Here is a 23,293-nt window from a genome sequence, read left to right on the forward strand (position 1 = left end):
ATTTAAGTTGTAACTTTATATGATCTTACACTTAACCCCATCCGCAGAGTCCTTCTTTTGGAATTATATAATATTTAGGCTCTCAGTAATAATAAACCACTTCTCATTTCACCCTAAAGCACTTGAGGAAGCAGAACATTTAGGGAGATTAAGTGATGTTAACTACAAACCCAAATAAGAGGTTCCAACTCCAAACCACACAGCACTCCTCAGCACCTGCAGACCGCCCAGCGAGTTGCTAAACTCTCTTGGATACAATTCTACAGCAACCTGACATTTCATGTCCACCAACAATTCATGGTGCTAACAATCAGGTTTCTTTAAAAAACAAATTGGTAGGGACACTGAAAAACAAAGCAAATTTTTTAACAACTATAACTTTCAAAAAATTATACAATTTAACCAACTTTCAGAGAGTGTTTACAACAAAATAATGCAAGTGTTTCTGTGGCTTTAAATTATGAAATTTTCAGGTAAAGATAAAAGGTAGAACAAGAATTTCTTTAAATACTGTAATTCTTATGGCATAAATTTAATTACCCTCAATCAGCAATGCCTAAGTTCTGTTCACCCCTAAGCTAAAAAACTTAAGCCAAGAATCACAATAAAAAAAGGCAATAGTTAACTATAATAGCAGAATAATGATTTATGTATCTATAAAAATTATCATTTTTGGCATTAAACAAATATTTGAACATTACAAACGTACTTAAGCACGAGTTTCTAAATGACCAGAAAAAAAAATGAGCCAAACATATTGTTCCAAAGAAGTTTTCTTACATATGATTTTTCATTTTTTTGCCCAGCCTTTGTTGTTACAAGACACAGCTTTTTCTTTCTCTACCAGCAATACTATTTATCTGTCAAAGTAACACAGGCTCATTTGTTCACTAGCATACCTGATTTTTCTTCATGTTTAACGGAAAAGTTTCAAGTGTTACAGTTCAAACCTAAATTAGTCATTTAGTCACTAGAATATGTTAATAGCTATCTGATGCCTAGCCTATACAGTTTACTAATTCTCAAATCCTTATATTTAACAGCAATTATTTTATTTAAAAAATTTTTATTCTGAGTGTTTTTACAGTCCTTTCATGTGGGAACAATGCACTGGAAGTTTCCCCAAAATTCACTTGGGTCATAAAATTATCAACAGTCTTTACTGTAATTATGGTACGGTATATACTTTTTAATTAACTTTTTAAATTAAAAAATAAGCCATGCTACAACAAAGATAGCCAGTAGAGGGACTAAAAGTTTACTTTTGCCCATCTGCAGAACAGATACAAGTTTCACTGCCAGAGCAGTTCTTAACATAGAAAAATCTAAATATATCAAAAAATGTAACACAAAATATTTATGGAACACATTCTACCTCTAGAGCTATTTTCTAATAGAAAAACTCCTGCATTTAGAAAAGTCTGATTTCTGCACTGGTCAAAAGCCTCAAGTAAAGGAAAAATGCTATGAAGTATTATAAAGTAAAACTGTCATGAAAGATTTTCTATCAGCATTCTCTCAACAATTATGCTTAATTCAATTAAGGCCTAAAATCTCAGTAAGGAAATTTAAAGAATTAAAATAAGCAGACAGTCAATCCTATTTACAAAGAAAGTAATTATTCAGTGTTTAAACAAGTTGTTTTTTAAAAGTTTTGAAAATTTAAACAGAAAGCAATTTCCCCCACTTGTGGGAATAAAATAATCTAGATTGCATACTCAGAATTATTTATAGTCTGAGAATGAAAACATTATAACGAGGGAAAATGTGGGAATCTTATTGCATCCTTAAAGAAGCCGTAACTGATCCAAAGCAAAAGGAAAGCAGCCCTGATTCACCAAAACTCTCTCTCTTCCAATGCTGCAGCATCCCACCACATCATCTGTCAAGCACTGTCAAGCATCTATGAACACTATGTCTGAAAATAAAACACACACCAAGGGTCAGCTCGCTGGCTAGCCCATCACAGCACTCAGTTACTCACGCCCATTACAGAATTCAGGTGTTTTGTTACATGCTCAACAGCAGAATTTAGCAAATTAGACATCAAAATATATGTCCCTAGGCAACAGATGACCACCGAACAAGAAAAAAAATTTTTTTTCATTGATAGTTTGTGCTTTCTTCAATCCAAAACTTTATACTCTAGTTAAAAAAATAGTGAACAAATATTAAGAGCTGAAAATGTTGCTTTGTGGGGAAGGACCACAATGTCCATGTATAAAATGGACAAGCATTTTAGAAGATTGTTGTTGAAAACTCTCGTAATGGTTACGTTGCTAGACTAAATCATCCCTAGTGTTCTTTTATTTGCATCTTGGTAGAATTTACAAAGACAGTAAAAATAAAAAAGCTTCTTTCAATTCATACATTTGAGACAGTCAAAATAATCATTTTCTTTACATCATATACCAAAATTGGAATTTTTCCATGTCTGTTTATTAGCTTAACAGAATTTATTGTCTCATTTTTAACCTGAAACTAGGAAATATTTCTGATTTGCTTGTTACATTTGTCTATCCAAAACATCAGTTATTGATACTGTTAATTTTCAGTATTAAAGAAAGCTCATTACATTAGGAAATAAATGCAGTTATTTAGACATTCCAAATAAAATTACTGATGTCAATAAAGGCTTGGACAAGCTTACATTTAAGTGAATATTCCAATGTCTGAATTTTAAGTGTCACATTCTAGAATTCAGCAAGATTATTCTATTTAGGTTTCAAGTTGTGTGGTATGACTTTTGCTATTAAACTCTACAATATTCATTCAAGATTTAATACTGTTAAATAATATCTCTGATTATACAGAAACGATCTTGGAAGAATACATGAGAAACTGATTAACCTTGCATTCCCTCTGAAGAATGTAAGTGAGCAACTTCTTACAATGCTTCAATTTTTTAACTAAAGACTTTGATTGCATGTTCAAAACAATAATCCCTAAAATGAAAATGTGTTTGGTATGCCAAAATAAAAAAAATTGAAAAAAAAATCTGTTGGTGAATAAAAGTCTAGTATTTTAACATACATTCATTCTATTACAGAAAATGTTGGAGTCACACTAAAATATAAGAGCTTCATTATACAGCTTTAAAGCAACACGATTTCTTTATTTAAACATGCAATTATTCCTTGTGTAAGTAAAATATAAGGCTTATACAAAATTCAAGAGAGGAGAGCCTATGTATTCAAATGAAATAACTATACCATCCTATAATTTGAATTAAAGAAACCAAATAGCAAAAATTATTGAAAGAACACTTGTGAAACTGACAGTGCATTATTTCTCACATACTGTGTTGGAAGACTTAACTGAGACAACATGCACAACTTATTTTAGGGACTTTGTTCTATAAAAATAAAAATAAATGAGGATTTTGAGTTTTTTAATAAAGAGAATGACTCAACTAACTTAGATTTCTAAGGAAACATGTAAATTCCTGCAAATCCATTATATAAGTATATGGACTTGAATAATATTTCCAGGAATCCATTTTTGCTAGATTCTAATCCAAGCATTTTAGCGATGTTTGTACTGAACACATTCCCAAATGTTCAGGTTTGAAACTTTCAAAACAGATGACATTTTTGGAAAACAAAAATGGAAGCAAATACTAGGGCTTTATATCCCACTCTTTGCTAAGCTTTATTACTACGCATATGAATCCACTAGTGATCTTGCCTTACATATGTGCCCCATAGATAACACAATACAGAATCACTACACAATACAGAACGTTACTATACCCCACTAAACTGGAAACTCTGAGATTACAATTTACATGATAATCTGCATTCAAATGTAACCCAGTGTGGGAAAAGACACTGCTCATTCTGGATTCCTATGAGATTTAGAATTAAAGACCTTTTATTATTTCTATTATCTTATGTAAGCCCAATCATCTGACTGTAACCTCAGTTCTTTTAACTGGTCTGAGAAAACTGCACTATTAAAATCCAATTCCCATATCCACATTACCTGCCAAAGCACATAAATGCCTAAGAACTATCACGACTCAGGCAGTATCAGCAGACACATCAGTTCACTAGCTACTAATGACAAAAGGATCGCACTTTGTGTCTTAGAGTGAGCCTGTATACCACCATCTTATGCAGTCAAATCTTTGACCACACACTGCATACCCAATCATTTTGAAGTCTTATGTAAAATAATCCATTGTTTCGAATTCCTTCAAAACAATCCCAGAATAAAGTCCCAGAATAATCACAACACTTTAGATATTTGCTAATATCTAAACAGGTGCACTAATTTCATTAAGACAAAATTTTCCTGTAATATGCTAGAATCAATCCTGTCTTGTACTATTTTTATAAAAAGTTATCACCTAATAATTAATATTACAACTTTTCATCACATACTCAGAATTTACATAACCACAATAAAGCTTTTTAGATATACTCCTTTCAAGGGCCTTCATCGTCAGGCCTACACTTTAATCAGGCAAAACTAATGATGGATGAAAAAATCTTGAAATGTTACACTCTATTTTAAAGAGGAATAGGTTTAAAAAATAAAAGTCACATCTCTGTTACTCTGCCTTTATAATGAATAAAATTAGAAAGGAAGAGCCTCACAGTACAGCTGGTAAAGCCACTGCTTGGACACCTGCCTGCAATATGGAAGCTGGTTAAAATCCAGCAAGTCTTCCTCTCCAGATTCTTGCTAAGGTGCTTGAGAAGAGATCATACGATGCTCCAGGTAGGTGGCTCCCTGCTATCCACCTGGGAGACTAGGCTAACGTTCCCAGTCCTGGCTCTTTTACCTACTCAAGGAGTGAAGCAGCAGACCAAAGATCTCCCTCTCTCCGTAGCTCTGCCTTTCAAATAAGGGTTTTCTACACAGTTAATACATAAGGTTTACATTACAATTCAATAAGACTAATCATTAGACTGACATAAATGTGTCCTTTTGGAATGAGCAATCTTCTTAGATTTTTAAGCTAACATACTGTAGCTCTCATTTTACTAATAATCAAATTTCAAAGCACAGATGAAGCAACATTAAGGAAAAAAAAACGCTTTATGTAACATTTTTCTAGGTTAATCCTATTATATTTTACCTCACATAAATCTAAAGACAAAGAATAAAAAAGATCATACATTTTACCTTTGTTGTGTACAGGAACATCTTCTTCTATACCTACCCTATTACAACCATCACCAACCTCAACTCTAAAACATAAAAAGTCTTGGACCTGGCACAGTAGCCTAGCAGCTAAAGTCATGGCCTTGCACACGCCCGGGATCCCATATGGGCACAGGTTCTAACCCCAGCAGCCCCACTTCCCATCCAGCTCCCTGCTTTGGCCTAGGAAAGCAATTGAGGAAGGCCCAAAGCCTTGGGACCCTGTACCTCTGTGGGAAACCTGGAGGGGGCTCTGGGATCCTGGGTTCAGATTGGCTCAGCTTCGGCCATTGTGGCCCCATGGGGAATGAAACAACAGACGCAAGAGATGCAAGGTCTTCCTCTCTGTCTCTCCTCCTCTCTGTGTATCTGACTTTCCAATAATTTTTTTTTTATTTAAAAAAAACCCAAATCTCAGAAATGGGCTCTTCTCTATAAACTTTCGTTACTTTGAAAATCAAAAATACGCTTTTATAAAGCCCACTTTGAACTTCAGTTCAAAACCACAATCCATCTTGTTCCCTATGGCAAGAAATTGTACTTCAGTCAGAACTACTACCTAGTTCTCCCAGCTTCTTGTGAGAGGTATACATAGTTACACGACAATTTTTATGCTTTTGTACTACACAGACTGTAAAGCCTTGTCATAATATTGGGATGAGAATCATCTTCACCTAAGACCCACCAGATGACAGGAAGGCATGTTGTAGGCGATTAGCAAATAGCATTTCTAAATCCTTCAAAAATTGTGTGTGAAAAATGTGAAGCTCAAAAAGGTTAAGAGACTTGCAGAAACATAAGCTAGTGAGTGGCAGGGCCAAACACAGCCATTTCTAATAAAGCAGTTCCTTCTTGAAGAGTACAATAGAAAAACAAACAAAAAACCCTCTACCTATGGATTTCAATTTTTAAAATAAATTTACCAAGTAACTGGTTGTATTACAACAACTGATTGTTATAATCACTTAGTTTTCGCCATCATCCTGCAAGATCCAGGCCATCATCCTACTTTGCAAATGGGGAAATAGAAGCAGATAGATTACAGACTTAACAAAACTCATGAGTAGAATAAGAATTCATAAATGAAGCCAATCAGATTGTCCAGACCTGTTCCCTGTAATGCTCAAAAAGTTTCAAAACAAATTTTTTACAGAAAAATATGATAATTAAGTAGAAAACTGTGCAAGTGAAAAGTAGTGGTTGTAACATTAATACCAGATGGCATATTACATTGAAAAAATCCAACTATTACCAAATCTTCTAATTTAGAAATGCACAAATAAATAAATCTTAAAAAAAAAAACAAGTAATAATAGAGCCTACTATTTTTGCCTTTGTACTCTGGGGTTTTTTTTGGACAGTTTTTAATTAAAAATACAATGATGTCCTTATGATATTTTGCATTTTCTTCTGAAAGACTATAACTCAGTAATCTTTGATTCTTCAGGAAATAGTATTTAGTCCATAAAATCATTTTAAAATGTTGTAGCAAGTATTTTTAGGAAAAATAAAATCCAAACCATGAAATATTTTTCACTTAAATTGCTACCATTAAAATTAATGTTCAAAAGAAAATAAATCACATCCACCTGATGCTGCTTTGATTACTAAAATATCCCTTGATTCACCCAACAGATGTGCTCCTGATAGGTTCCCTGAAAATCAACTTGTGTTAAACACACTAGGGGGAGCTCCCTCTTTAAAAGACTCCTCTTGTCACGTCAATACTCCGGCAAAGAATGGCTTTTTCATTTGTCTGAAAACTGTTCAGATCCAGTTGTCACTTCATCAATCTCTTCAACAAGAACATCCCTGCACTTCACCTTGTTTTCTTCTAATGCATTTCTTTTAGAAAATCATCCCACCCTATCAACTATGACCGAGTTCAAGTGATATTATTTACTTTTTTTTTCATACCTACTTCCCTAGACTGAAATAAAAAGCCCATGGAAAAATATATACTTAAACTGCTAACAGATTCCAAAGTGTGTAATATAAATTAGCTTTAAAGACCACTATATTTTAACAAATTTTGAAACAAAAAATACACAAAGCTAGAGGTAAGTAAACTAATATTTTGGGAATACAAGCATGTTCTGTGTCTACTGAGCACTTCATAAACTCCATTTTTAAATATACCACGCTATTGAAATCACTCAGCAATTCTTTAGGACATTGTGGCTTCATTATTACCAATTCAGAATAAGAGCAAGGAAAGGTATGGGTATGGTACTACAATCCCAATATTACATCATGATTCAACGGCAAGGTGACATTTCCAGCAACCATTCTTCTATGTAAGATAGAAAGAGAAAATCCTCTTTCCACCATCAAAAATAAGTCTTAAAAAGTTTAGAGACCTACTAAGTCTCATTCACGGTGAAGCAGCAGTCTCTTCAACAAATGATGAAGAAACTGGATTTCAACACATCTTTGATTAATTTAAATTTTAGTCCAAAATAAGAAATAGTGCAGGTTATAGACCTAACCATTAGGTCCAAAACCATAACTCCTCCTTGGAAATATGAAAAAAAAAAAAAAAAAACCTTCAGAAACACCGACTTTAGCAATAATTTTGTAACTGACACCAAAAGCAGGGGCAACAAAAATGAAAGTAAATAAATTGGATTGCACCAAAATTCAAATTGTGTGCATCAAAGATCAGGAAAAAATGAATAGACAATGCTCACTGAATGGGAATATTTTTGCCATATCTGACAGGAGCTAATATTCGGATATAAAAGAATTCCTATAATTAATAACAAAAACATTAAAGGTGAAACAAAACCTGAGCAAAGGCGTTTCTCCCAAAGCAAGTAGACAAATGGTCAACAAATGTGAAAAAAAGAGTTCAACACAGAAAAAAATTCAGAAAAAAAATGAAACACAATAAATTAAAAACAAAAGTTCAACACACGTACTAATTCAGAAAAAAATAAAACACATTAGATTATCACCTCACATCCACTAGGAAAGCTAATTTTTTTAAAAACTACTATTTTTTAAAGTGCACTACTGGGGGAACCAAAATGATGCAGCTGTTAGGAAAAATAGTATGGAAAGTGATCAAATAATTAAAATTACTATATGATCCAGAAACCATTTCTGGATGTATATTTAAAAGCACTGAAAGCAAGATCTCAATGAGATTGACACATCCATGAGTAAAGTAGCATTATTCACAACAGACAAGAGGTGGAAGCAATCAAACAGATCATCAATGGATGAGTAGATACGTATACACACAAGCATACTTGTGTGCATACATATACACATATATACAATGAAGCATAATTTATTCAGCCTTAAAGAGAAAATCCTTACACAAGGTACACCACAGACAGAACTCAATGGTACTGTGCTAAGTGAAAGTGAGCTTACAAAATGAGTTAGTGCCCACTGGGAATTGGCTCCAAGATCCAAGGACACTCAAATTCAAGGATGCTCTAACACATCCTATTCACATCTCCCCAAGTCAGTGAAATCATGCCTAAATCCCTGTAATCCCTAATATGTTAATGGCTATGAATGATTTTCACACTTTGATGCTGTGGGAATAATTATAAGGAAATATGTAGCAGATCTGACAATATTTCCTACCTGCACCTGCTAAATTCATTGCTGTGGAACCTGAGAATATTGAAAGCCTGACTGGACTGCATGATTCCACTTTCATTGAGCTCCAGAGTATTCAAATTAAGAGTGAGTGCCATGGGGTAGGTGGGTATTAATGTAGAGTTGCAATTTTGCAAAATGAAAATAATCTGGATACTGTTTGCACAATAATGTAACTACAAGGGTGCTTTAAAAAGTGCGGGAATGTGATATTAAATCTTTATTTTTGCTGCAAAAAATCAAAATCCATGTAGTTTTTCATAATAAGCTTTTCCATGAACTTTCTGAAAAACGCTCACACTTAATTCAGCTGGCCCATATACATGAAAATGGTTAAGATAACACATTTTGTCATGTGTTTTATAGTTGTCTTTTTAAATTAAGGGTCTTAAATGTTATTCATCAATGTTTCCAATTCATACTGACATAGTATATCCAGGGTAAGTAATCTATTTTCTTTTGAAACGATAACTACTGTTTAATAAATACCAAGCAACTGAGAGCTGTAGGGAAAGGAAATCAAAATACAAATCAGGTTTTCACTACTTCACCTGTCAACATTGAAAGAGAAGCCTGCACTTTGTACCATGTTGGTTCTGAGGGAGAAATGCTGGGCAAATTAGGGGGAAAGCAGTAGTATCAGAACTCTACCTAGAATATTTATTCAATTAACAAAGATACCTTTATGTTGAAATATGAAGTTTGTTACTTCATCTAAAAGCAACCATTTTCTGGTAAAAAAAAAATCCTCAAGAACTTAACCACATTTTATTTTCATTAGGTTACTGGTCATGGATTAATTCACTGAGGTCACCGTCAGGTATTATCTTAAGTCCTGAAATCAGCGACCCCTGGCTAGTCTCCTGACTAGGGAGGGGTACGGTCAGGCCAGTGACAAAAATGGCAAATACCACAGCAAGATTTAGCAGCTAATTCAAGAGGGAACCTAACTCTTCAAAAAACAAAACAAACCAAAAAACCACTGAGGGGAAACAGAACAATTTGCATCATGAAAATTGTACTCATCGTACTCACAAAACTTTAATAGAACCCGTAAAGCTTCATACGTTTACTAATTACTCATGTGGTTTGTTCAGAATTTTGATTAATTCCCAAATGATTTGCATTAGTTCAAACTGTTGAACATGTGAAAAATATCAAATTTATCTCCATTGACAACCATCTTAATAAGATACTACTGTGAGGGAAAAGAGCCACTGGAAGCTATGTACACATTGCTCCATAACTGCAGAAAGGTCAGCAAATGGTACTGAGGATCAAAACTAAATATTTGTAATACTTCTGCAGGGACAAATTTTCTTTAGTGAGATACCCAAAATGCTTGAGGAAAACATTTACCAAAAATCATGTTTCTTTCTTAGCTACTTTTCCTTATTGATGCCCTACAAATTCTGATACTGTAGCTAACCTCAAAAATGTATGTGCAAGTAAGCTACTAAATTACATGAATATGCTTGTAATTTTGTGAGATTAAGGAAAATCACCTATGTGCACAGGTGGGGCTGTAAATATGCAAAATTTTAAGTGTACACACATCAAACTATATTTAGATTTTTTTTTTGAAGTTTTTTAGATGCTCTATAAAATACATAGGCTGTCTTCCATCTAACTCACCTTTTTTTGTATTTCCTTCAACTATTCAGATTATATACAAGTATTTGGTAGTGCAGGCTCCACAGATTTTAGTATATAATACAAAAAGGGAAATACTTATGTAAAACACTGAGGTACTAGAACAAAAGTATTCCATAGCAGACAGATGGATACATAGTGTTTTTACAAGGAACACACGAATCTGTACATATTACTTCACGCATGCTGAATTTCTGATCATTTGCCCCTTTTCATGAATAGAAAATGTGAGATATTTAAACAAACATTACAAAACACGATGGGAAAAATCTTCTAGAAAGATACATTTTCTTCTAATCAAAAACAATTTTTTCAGAAATTCAGCCTTTTTCAATCACATTAATGTTAGTATCATTCTTATGTGGCGACTCAGGACATAAGCGCCAATATTCCTCCTTGTATTCATCAAAATAACGAGCATTCCCCCTCCCTGCTAACTTAATAAACCTAAAATGTAAAAATGTCCCAATCTCTTCTCTTGGTCAAAGATAAGAACAGCATCAAAGGGTGATCTGAAACTTCAAAGTTTTTATAAGCCTTGTAAAACAAAAACTATAGTGTTCTCGGTGAAACACGGCAACTGAAATAGCAAAACAAAGGTTCAAGTTACAAATGTCCTCAGGCTTCCTGTTAGTTTTCTAAAGATATATCCTAAAAACTACTGTGGAGTCGGCAGTGTGGCATAGCAAGCGAATCCTCCACCTGCACTGCCAGGATCCCATATGGGCCCAGTTCATGTTCCACGTGCTCTGCCTCTGATCCTGCTAGCTTCTTGTGGACTGGGAAAGCAGTGGAGGACAGCACAGAGCCTGCAGACCCTTCTCGCCTTTTGGAGACCTGGAAGAAGCTGTTGGAACCTAGTTTCCCATCAATGCGGCTCTGGGTATTGTGGCCACTTGGGGAGTGAACAAGATGGAAGATCTCTCTGTGTATAACTCTTTTAAGTAAAATAAATCTTAAAAAAAAAAATGCTCACTGAACTTAAAACGTGGATCAAAGCCACAGGGTACATATAGGAGAAAAAAATCTCTAACAGATTAAGGCAAATATGTCCAAATGTTTTTCCAACTGGAAACACAATGCAGAACAAGAGGAATTAGTTCGACTACACACCAACAACCAAATAAGGTAACCAAATAATGGGTAGTGTTGAATGGGTCTTTGAACTCAAAGAAGTTTAGATTAGCAATGAAAGACCACATAGCTTAAATACAACAAAGGAAAACGAAAGGGAAAGAAAACATTTCACAGAAACAAACCCAAAGTTCATGGCAACCTTAGTTCAGGTCTAAGTTATGAAGTGCTCAAAAGAGACCAACATGGAGAAAAACCAAAGCAGCAAAAAACAAACAAATAAACAAAGTATTGATTCTAAACAGCAGTGTACACTGTAAATGCTTTGGGACTAAAACCAACCATTCCGAGATGCTGAGGGGCTCTTCCCTATTGCCTTCTATGTAAAGCAGTGAAGTTGGAGTCATAGGAATCATTTCCCAGAAATGTGCAAAACTCATGCAGATGGTGTACTAGGGAACTTGGGCGAGGAACAGGACAAAGCCCTAAGTCTACCACTCTATGAGTGCTTTGTACTGCCGTGGAAGACTTGAACTCTGTGGACAATATTCTGTGGTTCTGCATAACATTACACACTGTTCATCTTTTACTTCAAGGAAAACAGCCACAGTCATGATGGATCACTGTACAATATTTCTTAGTGAACCATCATTGTGATTTAGCTTCTCTCACACTCAGACACAGGTGCACTGCCATACAAGTTCCTGAAGGGTTTAAGGAAGGAGTTCTTTTGTACTTTCCAGCCAGCTTCCCCCTCCATGGAGATTTTAATTACTTTAAAAAACTTAAAAAAAAACTCTGGACTGTGGACCTGTCATTTAATCCAGAAGCTCTCCAATAATTGCTGATCAGGAGAAAACAACGTGAGCAGTTAAGTTTTCCTAACTACCTTGCTTGTAGAACACTCACACTGCCAGAACAGGGACTCTGGGGGAAATCCTGAGGCAACAAACAGAACCCTGTCCTCTATCACAGGCAACTGACCAACTAGAGGCTGTAAGCCACTGCTGAAGCTGTGCACCTGCCCTTGCAGGAGGCTCAGAGTACGTGGGGACGTGGGATGCTTCCCTTTGTATGCAGAAACTTTCATGGAATTGAAAGCAAAAGCACATAAACTACAGGAAAGAATTCAGATTGTATCTCTGAGTACAAATTCTTTTCAAGGAAAAAGAAGGATGTATACATCACCCATGGTGAAGTTTCACCTTTGTACTATGTGCATACTGTATTTTCCTCTGAAATGCTTTGCTGCACTTGCACTTCATGTTAAAACAGTTTGGGAATGGGCTTTTGGTGTGTGTGGTTTTTTTTTTTTTTTTTGCTTTTCATAAAAAGAAAAATCAATTCTTTTTCCATCTTAATATTCAACCTACCTGCCCATAGTTGTCTATGCCAGTTACTAATCTATTTAAATTTAATAAATCAAAAGCTGTCCTTAGGGATTGGCCAAGAGTCGTAAGTCCTTCAGCTTGAAGGTTTTTCAGTTCATTCATAAACGTTGCATGGTTTTCTTTCCATCCGGCCTGAAAAGAAAAACGTAAGATTTTTTTTTTCCTTCCTGTAAGGCTAAAAACACATGGCCAGCATTACAGCCTGATGTTCGCCTAGTACCTGCTTCACTTCGGGTTAACACGGGTGGCTTAACGTGTTAATACTGTAACGCTACCGAGCAAACTCTCCCAAAGGTGGCCAGGAAAAAAACCCTGCTTGCTTATACAGCTTTGGGTAGCTAACAGCCTTCAGACTTTGAGAACTTCCCTGGGAAATTCACCATCTAACCTAATCCTCAAAATTCGCGGACGCCCACATCTTACAGGCAGGCAGGCAGCCCCGAGCAGGACTTGGGAAGCGAACCTGCAGCAGCCCCCGCGGCCCTCTTGGGGCGAATGCGAGCAGCCCCCGAGCAGCCCCCCAGCAGCTTGCACGCTGGCAGGCAGGCAGGCACGCCGATTCGCCTTTAATGCAAACCCCGGGCTCGGCGCGGCCGGGCCCGGCTGTCACTCGGGCTAACTTGAATAAATATCCCCCACAGTTCATTGCTGCCGCTCACGCCGCGGAGGGGAAATGTCGGCCATGTTGATCGCAGCGCCGCCGCCGCCGCCGTGGGGCCGGGCCCGGCCGGGGAGGGGACGGCGGCGGCCCCGGCCAGTCCGCGCCGCGCCTGGACGCTCCCGAGCAGGGAGGGGGTGCGAGGCGGCCGGGGAAGGGCCCTGGGTGCCGGGAGCGCCGCGGGTGGGGGAGGGGAGCATAATGAAGGGTGAATGGGGGGGCGGGGAGGGCGAGCGAGGAAGGAACAGGGAAGGGAAGGAAGGGAAGGGGGAGGGCGAGGGCTGTTACCTTGATAGCATAGGGCGGCTCTTCGAAAGTGACCAGCATATACCTGTCTCCTCGGCTGGCAGGGTCCCGGGCACGGAGCTGCGGGCCGGGCGAGAGGGAAGCACACACAGGCGAGGTGACCGGGCGGAGAAGGGGGCGCCCAGCGGCCCCGCCGCCCCCACCCCCTCCGCACAGTACCGCACACGCAGCGGCCGCCCCCCGCCCCACACCCCACACACACACACACACACACACACACACGCCCCGATCGCTCCCCCGTCCACCGCCCGGGAAGGAGCCCGGGCCCGGGCCGAGCCCGGCTCGCAGCGCCCGCCCGCCCGCGCGGTGGGGGAGGGGGCCCGGAGCCCGGCGGCTCCCGCAGGCGGGTCCCCGACACCCCCTCCCGGCCCGCAGCCCCCCGGCCGGCCGCCCTCCACCCTGCCGCCCCCCGCGGGCCGCCGGGCCGGGGTCGCCGCCCGGGCTCGGTCAGTCGGTACCTTCATGAAGGTCTCTACCGCGCCTTTGGCCGTGTCCAGGTAGGTGGTGCCCAGATGGCTGCGCTGGTTCATAGAGGCAGACGTGTCTATCAGGAACAGTAAGATGGGCATAGTGCTGGCCGGGGACACCGGGGCCCGAGGTGGTGGAGAAAGAGGAGATGGCAGAGGTGGAGGCGCCGGCGGCGGTGGCAGTGGCCGCCGCTACGCGGGGCGGGGGAGCGCGGCCCCCGGGAGGAAAACACCGCCTGGGTCTTTCCTCCGGCTGCGGGGAGTTTCTCCCCCGATAGTTGAGAGGAAACTCCCCAGACCCAGTCCGCCCCGTCGTACCCCTGCCTCCGCCTCCTCCTGCCCGCCTGCCCGCTGAGGCGGACGCCCGGCCGTCTGTGTCTGTCGGTCCGTCCCCCCCGCCTCGGGGGTCCCGTCCCCGCTCCCGGCCCCTGTGTGTGTCCCAGCGGGAGACGGGCCCGGCTCCCCACCCCACCCCCGGTGCAGGGAGTGGGGACCTGGGAGGCTGGCGACGAGGGGAGTGGGCTGAGGGGAGATGGGCCCTGGGGCTGTTGGGAGAAGTTTCAGGGACTCCCTCCGCACCCCGGCGGTGTCACCACTTTCTCAGCCCCTCTCGCTACTGAAGCGCTTTTCTCTCTCACACTCCGGTTTTAACTCGGGCAGGGGCTGCGGAGGCTCCGCCCCCTGACACGTCCCCGAGCCACGTGACGCACCGCCCCGCAGTTCCATTGGCTCTTCCCGGGGTTCCTATTAGCATATTCAAACAGGTCGGGGGCGGGGGCTGCTTGGGGGCCGGCTCTGGGAGTGGTTCCTGAGCATGCGCGGAGGCGGGGCGTCGGGTGCGCGCGCGCGAGGGACGCGCCGACGCGGAGGCGGGCTCCGGGAAGGGGCGGGGCCGGCCGCGGAAGACCCGCGAGCTGCGGGGGGCGGGGCCTGCGTCGTCGCGCGCAGGCGGCCGCCGCTGTGAGCCTGCGCGGCAGGGCCAGAAACCTCTTCTTGGCTGCTGGAGGTGACCGGGGTCGGAGGAAATGAAATGGAGACTGTCCTTAGCTTCACCCCCCCCTCCCCGCCACCTCCTCGGTCGCTGTAGCATGAACGACCGAGGAGGGCTGAGTGGAGTGACCAAACACTCCGTGGAGGGACCCGGGGCAGGTCCTCGGCCGCCCTCCTGAGGAAGGCGCGGGACCTGTGGGTGGCGGCGGGAGGAGGTTCCGGGGCCGGCGAGAGGAAGTGACAGCTTGTTTATGACCGGGGACTGATCTGGGCGACTGGTCACTCCGCGACCGCTGGGCAGTGGGCAGGAGTGCCTGGCTTCGCCCCGATCTTGTTCGGCCGGGGTTGCGAGGTTTGGAATGGGGCGGCGGCCCAAAGACGGGAGCTGCACTCGCAGTCACAACTGGAACCCTGTCGTCGGAAGAGCCACCCGAAAGGGATCAAACCCTAAGACGGCGTAGGAAGACTCGAGTTTAGCCATAAAAATGGTTTGCTCCCATTCTTTTTCTCAGCCGACGTAACTAACTGCTCTTACCCAAAGACCTTGTTCTACGCTGTTTATTTAGGGTCAGTTTTAAATAGTTGAAAGGGACTTGAGCAAATCGTTAAACCTTGCCCGCATTTTAAAGTGAAAATTCTCACTTGCCCAGATCACGGTGACCGGGTTCCAGGATCCTTCCCGATGCTTTTCCTTAACCGTATAAGCTGCTTCTCCGGTAGTTTGAAATACTGTGTCAGAAGCAGCGTTCTCGGGCAAGCCCCTGAATCCGCTCCTACAAGTCCAGGAAAAACAGCTTCCTCAAACTCTTTGGAGAAATGAAGACATTGCCTGAAGTACCATTTAGAGACACACAGCCTTTGTAGGACTAGCTATTTTTAGGGCGTCTCCCGCTAGCCTTTCCTTTACAGATTTTATTCTGTAATCTTGAAATCAGAATTGTCTCGCTGATCATTTAGAGAAATACAGAAGACATACACTTTACGGCATTGTTTAAAAATCTGACTTTGAGAACTTTCTGGTATTTGTGACAATCTCGGACTTTTTTGTGTTGGTTTATGGTGCTGTTTCTGTAGGTGTGGACTAGGGTAGATAGAATACTTTTAAGAGATTAGGCTAAAAACTAAGGGCACAGATCTTGCAGCTAGAAATAAAATATGGCCACTACCTTCAGAGAGCTTATGGTTTTCTAGGACATTTCATATGTATTATTAGCTGCTTATAGGTAAGGAGTGATTAGATACTAAACAATTCAGGAAAGGAAGAAACTTACCCACTTGGAGTGATGAAGAACGCTGTTCAAGCTCAGTGCACTTAAATTGTACCATTTGATTCCTCAAACTGAAATCGTAGATGTGAAGAAAATCATTTGTTCTAGTGCAAAATGCACATTATTTTAACCAGCCATAAAGATTAAATTTTTAGAGTGGTCATTTACGTAATTAGACTTGCTCTTTAGTTTTCTGTATTAGTGCTTTTCAAACTGGTCTATGGAGCCCTGCCTGTGTGAAAAACCATATTTTCTATACTCATTAAGAATTTCTGATAGGAATCTATTACTCAGGTTTGAGGGACACTGGTTTAAAGAACAGGCAGAATTTAAATGGCGGAGGGCAGGGGGAGCTGCCAGTAATAATGAAGTCCATCCCAACATTCAAAATGTGAAGACAGGAAGTTAGGCAGCATTGATGAGTGCTTAAAAGGACAGTGAGTTTCACCTAGGCAGCGCACCAGGTACGTGACAGGCAGGTCCCATCTAATGGGTAGAGAAACTTTATACCAAGCTAAGGATTTTTTGGGAGGGGAGGGCCCCTAGAAATTGGAGAATTTTAATTTGAGGGAATGGGGCGGGAGTGCCAAGTACAAAGCAGTGTTTGAAGGAAATCAGACATCTTTTGGAGATAAGCATGCAGTCCTGAAGAGCTTAGAGTTATCTGAAGGCATTTATCAATAAAGCTGCCCTGAGTTCCTCTTTTCTGACTGGTTGAGGTCAGTAGGTTGTCATACCAGGGTGCTAAGTGCAGGTGTAAGAGACAGGGTTAGATGCAGAGATCTGGTCAGCCAAGCGCAGTGCACTACCCTGGAGCCTATAACCGGAACTAGGACCCTGCCAGAGATCAAAGGTCAGGTTTCCAATTCCAGAGTCCAGAAGTCTTGGAAGACGATGCCCTGGGGCAGAAGAAAAAGAAACAACAAACAGCAGTCAGAAACCAGGAAACATTGATAAGCAGCCCCTAGACAAAATTGTGAAATAGGCCAGGTTAATTCTTAGTTTCTCTGCTAAACAATTTAGTTATTGGTTGCTAGAGGCCTGGGACCAGCATCGTGGTGCAGCAATTTGGGCCGCTGCCTGCAAAACTAACATTCGGGTGCTGGTTTGAATCTAGCCTATCCAGTTCCCTAATAATGTGCCTGGAAGGCAGCAGAAGACTATTCAAGTGCTTGGACCCCTGTAGCCCATGTGAGAGGCCCAACTGAAACTCCTGGCTCCTGCCTTCTGCCTGGCCCTGCCCCGTCACTGTGGCCATTTGGGAAGTTAACAAGCAAATATGCAAGATCTCTCTTTGAAATATTTTTGTTGTTTAGTTGAAAGGTAGTTGAAGAGAAAAGCTAGGGCTGTCTTCCATCTCTAATTGACTCCTCAAATGGCCATAACAGCTGGAACCAGACCAGGCTAAAGCCAGGAGCTTTTTCTGGGTGTAGGGATCCAAGGACTTGGACCATTATCATTGATATCCCGGGAACATTTGCAGGGAGCTGCATTGGAAGTCGACCAGCCAGGTCTCAAATTGGCACCTGTATGGGATGCTGGTGTAGCAAATGGTGGCTTAACTGACTGTGCCACAACACTTGGCCTCGAAGACCCCTCTTTCCATCTCCCTCTAACTCTGCTTTTCAAATATAAGAGGAAAAAAAAAAAAAAGACCCAATGGTTATTGACTAGGAGTGTACATTAGCATCGCCTGCAGAGCTCTAGAAAAGTCGTTTACCAAATGTGCATCCCCAGCAAAGAGTGATTTCAGTAGAGTTAAATAGGCCTGGACACCTGGTGAACCTCCTCAGGTAAGTCTTAACTGTGGTGTACATGCTTCGTGTAGGGGAGGGTATGCGCTATTGGTATATACTTTCCACATACTTCGGTTACTTGTGTTTTTAAAAAGCTCTAAACTAAGGATGGGTGTTCGGCTCAGCAATTTAAACGCAGGCCTTGGGAACTGCCACACACACCACCCCACGCCCAGATCCCATATGCAGTATCCTTACTCCCTTTCTTCATCTCAAATGAATTAGAGTAATTCTGCAAGTTTAAAAAAAAAAATCTGTAAGCATGACTAATGTGTATATTTAATAGTGAATTTGTATCATGTTTGTCTAAATTGCTTGAATTCTGATATTCTGTTTGGTTAAAAATAAATAAATACTGCTAGAGTTTGCTGGTGTTCTCAGTAACCTTCAGCCTTTCCCCCTGCCCCCCTTCATCCTCCCATCCCCAACCTCCGATGAGTGAGGCTTGGAGAACTTGGGACCTCTTGACGCAACTTCTATCTACAATGCTAGAAAGATGTTGGTTGTATTCAGGCTTATTTTTCTAAAACATGGTCCCTAAATGCAAGTCAGCCATTTTGTCACACTTGACAATCAGTGAGCTCTTGCAATCCTAGAGGGAAGCGAATTGGATGTGCGCTAGACCCTGTGCCGCTGCGGTCTAGGAGATTAGGAAGGATTTGGGGGAGGGAGTGCATTGATCACAGAGATGTGCAAGAAAACCTCTCTTTGATTCTGTTTTTTTTTTTTTTTTTTAAGATTTATTTTTATTGGAAAGGCAGATTTACAGAAAGGAGACACAAATAGAAAGCTCTTCCATCTGCTGGTTCACTCCCGAAGTGGTTTCACTAGCAGGAGCTGAGCCAATCAGAAGCCAGGAGCTTCCTCCAAGTCTACCACATGGGTGCAGGGTCCCAAGGTTTTAGCCTTTCCTCGACTGCTTTCCCAGGCCACAAGCAGGAAGCCATATCAGAAGTGGAACACCTAGGAAATGAACTGGCGCCCATATGGGATCCCAGCGCATGCAAGGTAAGGATTTAGGCACTAGGCTACTGCATTGGGCCCTTTGATTCTATTTTTAAAGGGTGCTGTCCAAATGCTCATGCTTAAAGTCAAAAGAGAATAAATAAATTACATAGAAATGAAGAATGGTGACTCTGACTTAAATAACAGCCTAAAGTGTTAAAATGGTGTACTTCTAACAAAAACTGATGAATAAGATTCATTTGTAGGAACCAACCAGAGTTACTTTTAAATTACTTTAAAGCTGTTCATGAGGGTAACATGGTTTAAAAATAATTATGTGCCAGTGACTTGGCGTATGGAATTGAGATGTGCCACCTGAACTAACTAACCAGATGAACCCCATGTTTCTCATGTGTAACCACAGGTAACGTAAGGCTGTCTTGCCATTTCCTCAGCTGTCTGCTCTCCTTGCTCCTTTGAGATCATGATAGGCACTGTTGAGAACATAAAAAACCTGTCAAAACAGTAAATATAAAAAGTAACATCTACCCAATGTAATCAAGCAATACATGTACAAGGAAATTTAGTTTTTGTCATATCAGGATTATATCAGTCCTCAGAAAAGAAATCCTAGGAGGGCTATTATTAAGAAGAAATTAACTCTTTGCAATGAACAGCATATCACAGAGATAGATGAGATTTCAGACAATTCGAGATCCACCCTGAAAATGGGCATACTCAGATTGAGAATTAGAATCAAAAGTAGAATATTTATTCTAGCAAAATCCCATGAAAGTTGCAGCCATCCTTTCAACTAATGTGAAGTACACGTATGAGATGAGCGTTATGGTAGGCCTTCAGGGCATTTGTAATACCCTGAAAAGATACATTTAAAGACACAGGAAGGCAGTATCCTGATCTCTGCAAACCTCTAGGCATGATGCTTTGAAAATCTGCAGTAACATCAGTTTGGGGACACAATAAATTACTGAAGACACCACTGTTTTTGGACCAACCAGGAGGGGAAATGTTACTAATTCTGACATAATGTTTTTAATCACTTAGAACTTCTCCACACTATACTAAATACTGTCAACAGGAACATCAGTGATGCAACATTTTTAAAAAGAATACTCCAACTGTTGTCTTTGGTAAGTTTTTCCTAACAGTTGGCATCTATTCTGTGAGTTTTGATGCTGGTCCTTTCTTGATACAGGTAGAAGCTGTCAATGAAAGGTGTTAATACCATAATCAAGAATTCAAACCGGCTGCCCCGCTTCCCTTCCAGCTCCCTGCCTGTGGCCCGGGTAAGAAAGTAGTCGAGGACAGCCCAAAGCCCAAAGGACCCTGCGCCCACGTGGGAGACCCGGAAGAGGCTCTTGGCTTCAGATCGGCATAGTATCGGCCATTGCGCTCACTTGGGGAGTGAATCATCGGACGGAAGATCTTCCTCTCTGTCTCTCCTCTCTGTATATCTGCCTTTCCAATAAAAAAAATAATAAAAATAAATCTTTAAAAAAAAAAGAATTCAAATGAGCCTGGCATGGTGGCATAGCAGCTAAAGTCCTCACCTTGAATGTGCCAGGATCCCATATGGGTGCCGCTTTGAATCTCAGCAGCCCTTCTTCCCATCCAGCTCCCTGCTTGTGACCTGGGAAAGCGATCAAGGATGGCCCAAAGCCTTGGGACCCTGCACCCACGTAGGAGACCTGGAAGAAGTTCCTGACTCCTGGCTTCAGATCGGCACAGCACTGGCCATTGCAGTCACTCGGGGAGTGAATCATCAGATGGAAGATCTTCCTCTCGGTCTCTCTTCTCTGTGTGTCTGACTTTGCAATAAAAATAAAATAAATCTTTGGAAAAAAATGAATTCAAATAGTTGACTGAAAACTCAAGAGTTTGGAATTGCCCAGTCATGCCACCAGGTATAACCACCTCACAACTGCCTTCTGGTGATAGTATTGTAAGATGCCATTCATTGCAGGTCACATTCCAATTCTAGAAATGCTAAAATGGAAAGAAAATATATCTTAATATCAATAAAGTACCACTTAGTACCGATGGCTATTAGAATAAGTGCTATTAGGAGAACATACCAAACAGCCACATGAGTACTTAGGACAGAAGAGCTAACTCTCACAAAGTGATTGTTAGCATGCAGAAGGTTCGGGAGGGTTCATGACTGTGTACAGGGCAGCAAAGAAGGAACACATGTGGAAGAGGGGAGGCTGATCCACAGTCAAGGTTTTGGGACTGGTACGGTGGCCAATGGCTAAAGTCCTTGCCTTGACTGCACCAGGATCCCATATGGGCACTGGTTCTAATCCTGGCAGCTCCACTTCCCATCCAGCTCCCTGCATGTGGCCTAGGAAAGCAGTTGAGGACAGCCCAAAGCCTTGAAACCAGGTTCCCACATGGGAGACCCAGAAGAGGCTCCAAGCTTCTGGCTTCAGATTGGCTCAGGTCTGGCCATTGTGGCCACTTGGGGAGTGAATCAGCGGACAGATCTTGCTCTGTTTCTCCCCCCTCTATATGTCTGATTTTTGATACAAATAAAATGAGACAGGCATTTTATTTGTGGTATCTTAAATGTCAATGCCTGCCCCTATAAATTCTTTTTAAAATGAGATAAGAATTTATAGGGGCAGGCATTGACATTTAAGATGCCACTTGGAATGCCAGCATTCCTGATTAGAATGTCTGGAACCTATCTCACTTCAGATCTAGCATTCCTGCTGGTTCACACCCTGGAAGGCAGCAACAGTTGATGACTGAAGTACTTGGGATGTTGCCATCAGTGTGGTAGACTGGCCTCACTACCAGGTTCTGGCCTGCAGCTTGGCCGGGCTCTGGCATTTGTAGAGTGACCCAGCTGGTGGAAGATACTCTTTCTCTCACTCTTGCTCTGCATTTCAAACAAACAAAAAAGAAAAATTTCAATAATTATTTAAAGGATGGTTTGAGATAAAAAGGTAGTGAGCAAAGAGATTAATCAAATGATTTCTGCATTGCCCCTTGGAAGGGGCAGCTGGCAATGTGACAAGAAGATAAGCAAAGACGCTGAGATGAAAGAATTGACAGCGCTTCATAAGCTGAATTGGCACAAGCGATTCCTGATATGTGGTTAAAACCATCTGATGCCATATAAAGTATCATCAAGCTCCTGGTAACTATAGATCCTAATGAGCTGTATAACTTCTCTAAAGGACCAATGATATTTATTCAGTCATTTGTTCCACAAATATTTGTTGACTGCCCGATAGGTTCAGGAAGCTGGGGATTAAGCTTGAATAAGGTAGGGGAACTGCCTAGGCTTAACGTTTAACGTTCTAATAGAGGAAGTAGACAAAATCAATAAATAAAATAACATGGTTCATTTGCATTTAATGCTTGGGAGAAGAATAAAGCAGGGAAAGGAAGTGAAGATGCATGGTACATTTGCAGAAGAAGGAGAGTTGGAGTTCTGGACTTGGAGAACAGGGAAGGTAGCAACTGAAAAAATGACATTGGAGTAGAAAGCTGAGAGCAGTGGAAGCCCAGCTGAGCAGATACCGAGGGGAGGACAAACTTTACCCCTTAATTTCATTGAAAAACTTTGGTCTGAGTACCTGTGTGTCCTCAAAATTCTCTGGTGGTAATACATTTTTCCAGACTGGCAAACACATTTCAGACACTTTTTCTTTCATATAGTCATTTACTATACAGATTGATACTTGGGGCTCTAAAAATGATTAAAAAAAAAAAAAAAAGACCTGGATGTCGCCTTCTGAAAGTGTACAGCCTGGTAAAGGAAATATAGACATGCAGACCTAGCATAATGTAATCAGTACCAAAAGATGCTGTATCAATCACATTTCTGATTGCAGGGAGAAATTCATTAAGATCAGAATGTGATAGAAGAAGAAAGAAAACTGACTAAGGAAGCTTTTATGATTTATTTATTTTTTTGTTGCAAAGGCAGATCCACAGAGAGAAGGAG

General features: G+C 41.2%; 1 protein-coding gene and 1 long non-coding RNA gene across 7 annotated transcripts in view; both read right to left on the bottom strand.

Annotated features, from left to right (window-relative positions):
• INTS6 (integrator complex subunit 6) overlaps positions 1 to 15,110 on the bottom strand; it is a 142,943-nt gene extending 127,833 nt beyond the window's left edge. For 3 of the 6 annotated variants that reach the window (XR_005884945.1, XR_005884946.1, XM_040991460.1), the window contains exons 1-3: positions 14,307 to 14,914; positions 13,831 to 13,908; positions 12,867 to 13,016 (exon numbers count right to left, since the gene is read on the bottom strand). Coding sequence is in view for 3 of the 6 variants with exons in the window: in XM_040991460.1 (XP_040847394.1) it covers positions 12,867 to 13,016; positions 13,831 to 13,908; positions 14,307 to 14,417 (339 nt within the window). In the remaining 3 variants the exon portion in view is untranslated. Of the gene's footprint in view, positions 1 to 12,866; positions 13,017 to 13,830; positions 13,909 to 14,306 lie in introns of all 6 variants that reach the window. The other 3 variants (XM_040991461.1, XR_005884947.1, XM_040991459.1) reach the window with 3 other exon arrangements.
• A 1,919-nt stretch (positions 15,111 to 17,029) lies between these two features.
• LOC121163722 overlaps positions 17,030 to 23,293 on the bottom strand; it is a 96,178-nt gene continuing 89,914 nt past the window's right edge. Inside the window, exon 3 of the long non-coding RNA XR_005884948.1 lies at positions 17,030 to 17,472. This is a non-coding gene — a long non-coding RNA (uncharacterized LOC121163722). The remainder of the gene's footprint in view (positions 17,473 to 23,293) is intronic.

Source organism: Ochotona curzoniae, unplaced genomic scaffold (genome assembly GCF_017591425.1).
Source record: "Ochotona curzoniae isolate NIBS_2020 unplaced genomic scaffold, NIBS_Ocur_1.0 contig_64, whole genome shotgun sequence".
Taxonomy (NCBI): domain Eukaryota; kingdom Metazoa; phylum Chordata; class Mammalia; order Lagomorpha; family Ochotonidae; genus Ochotona; species Ochotona curzoniae.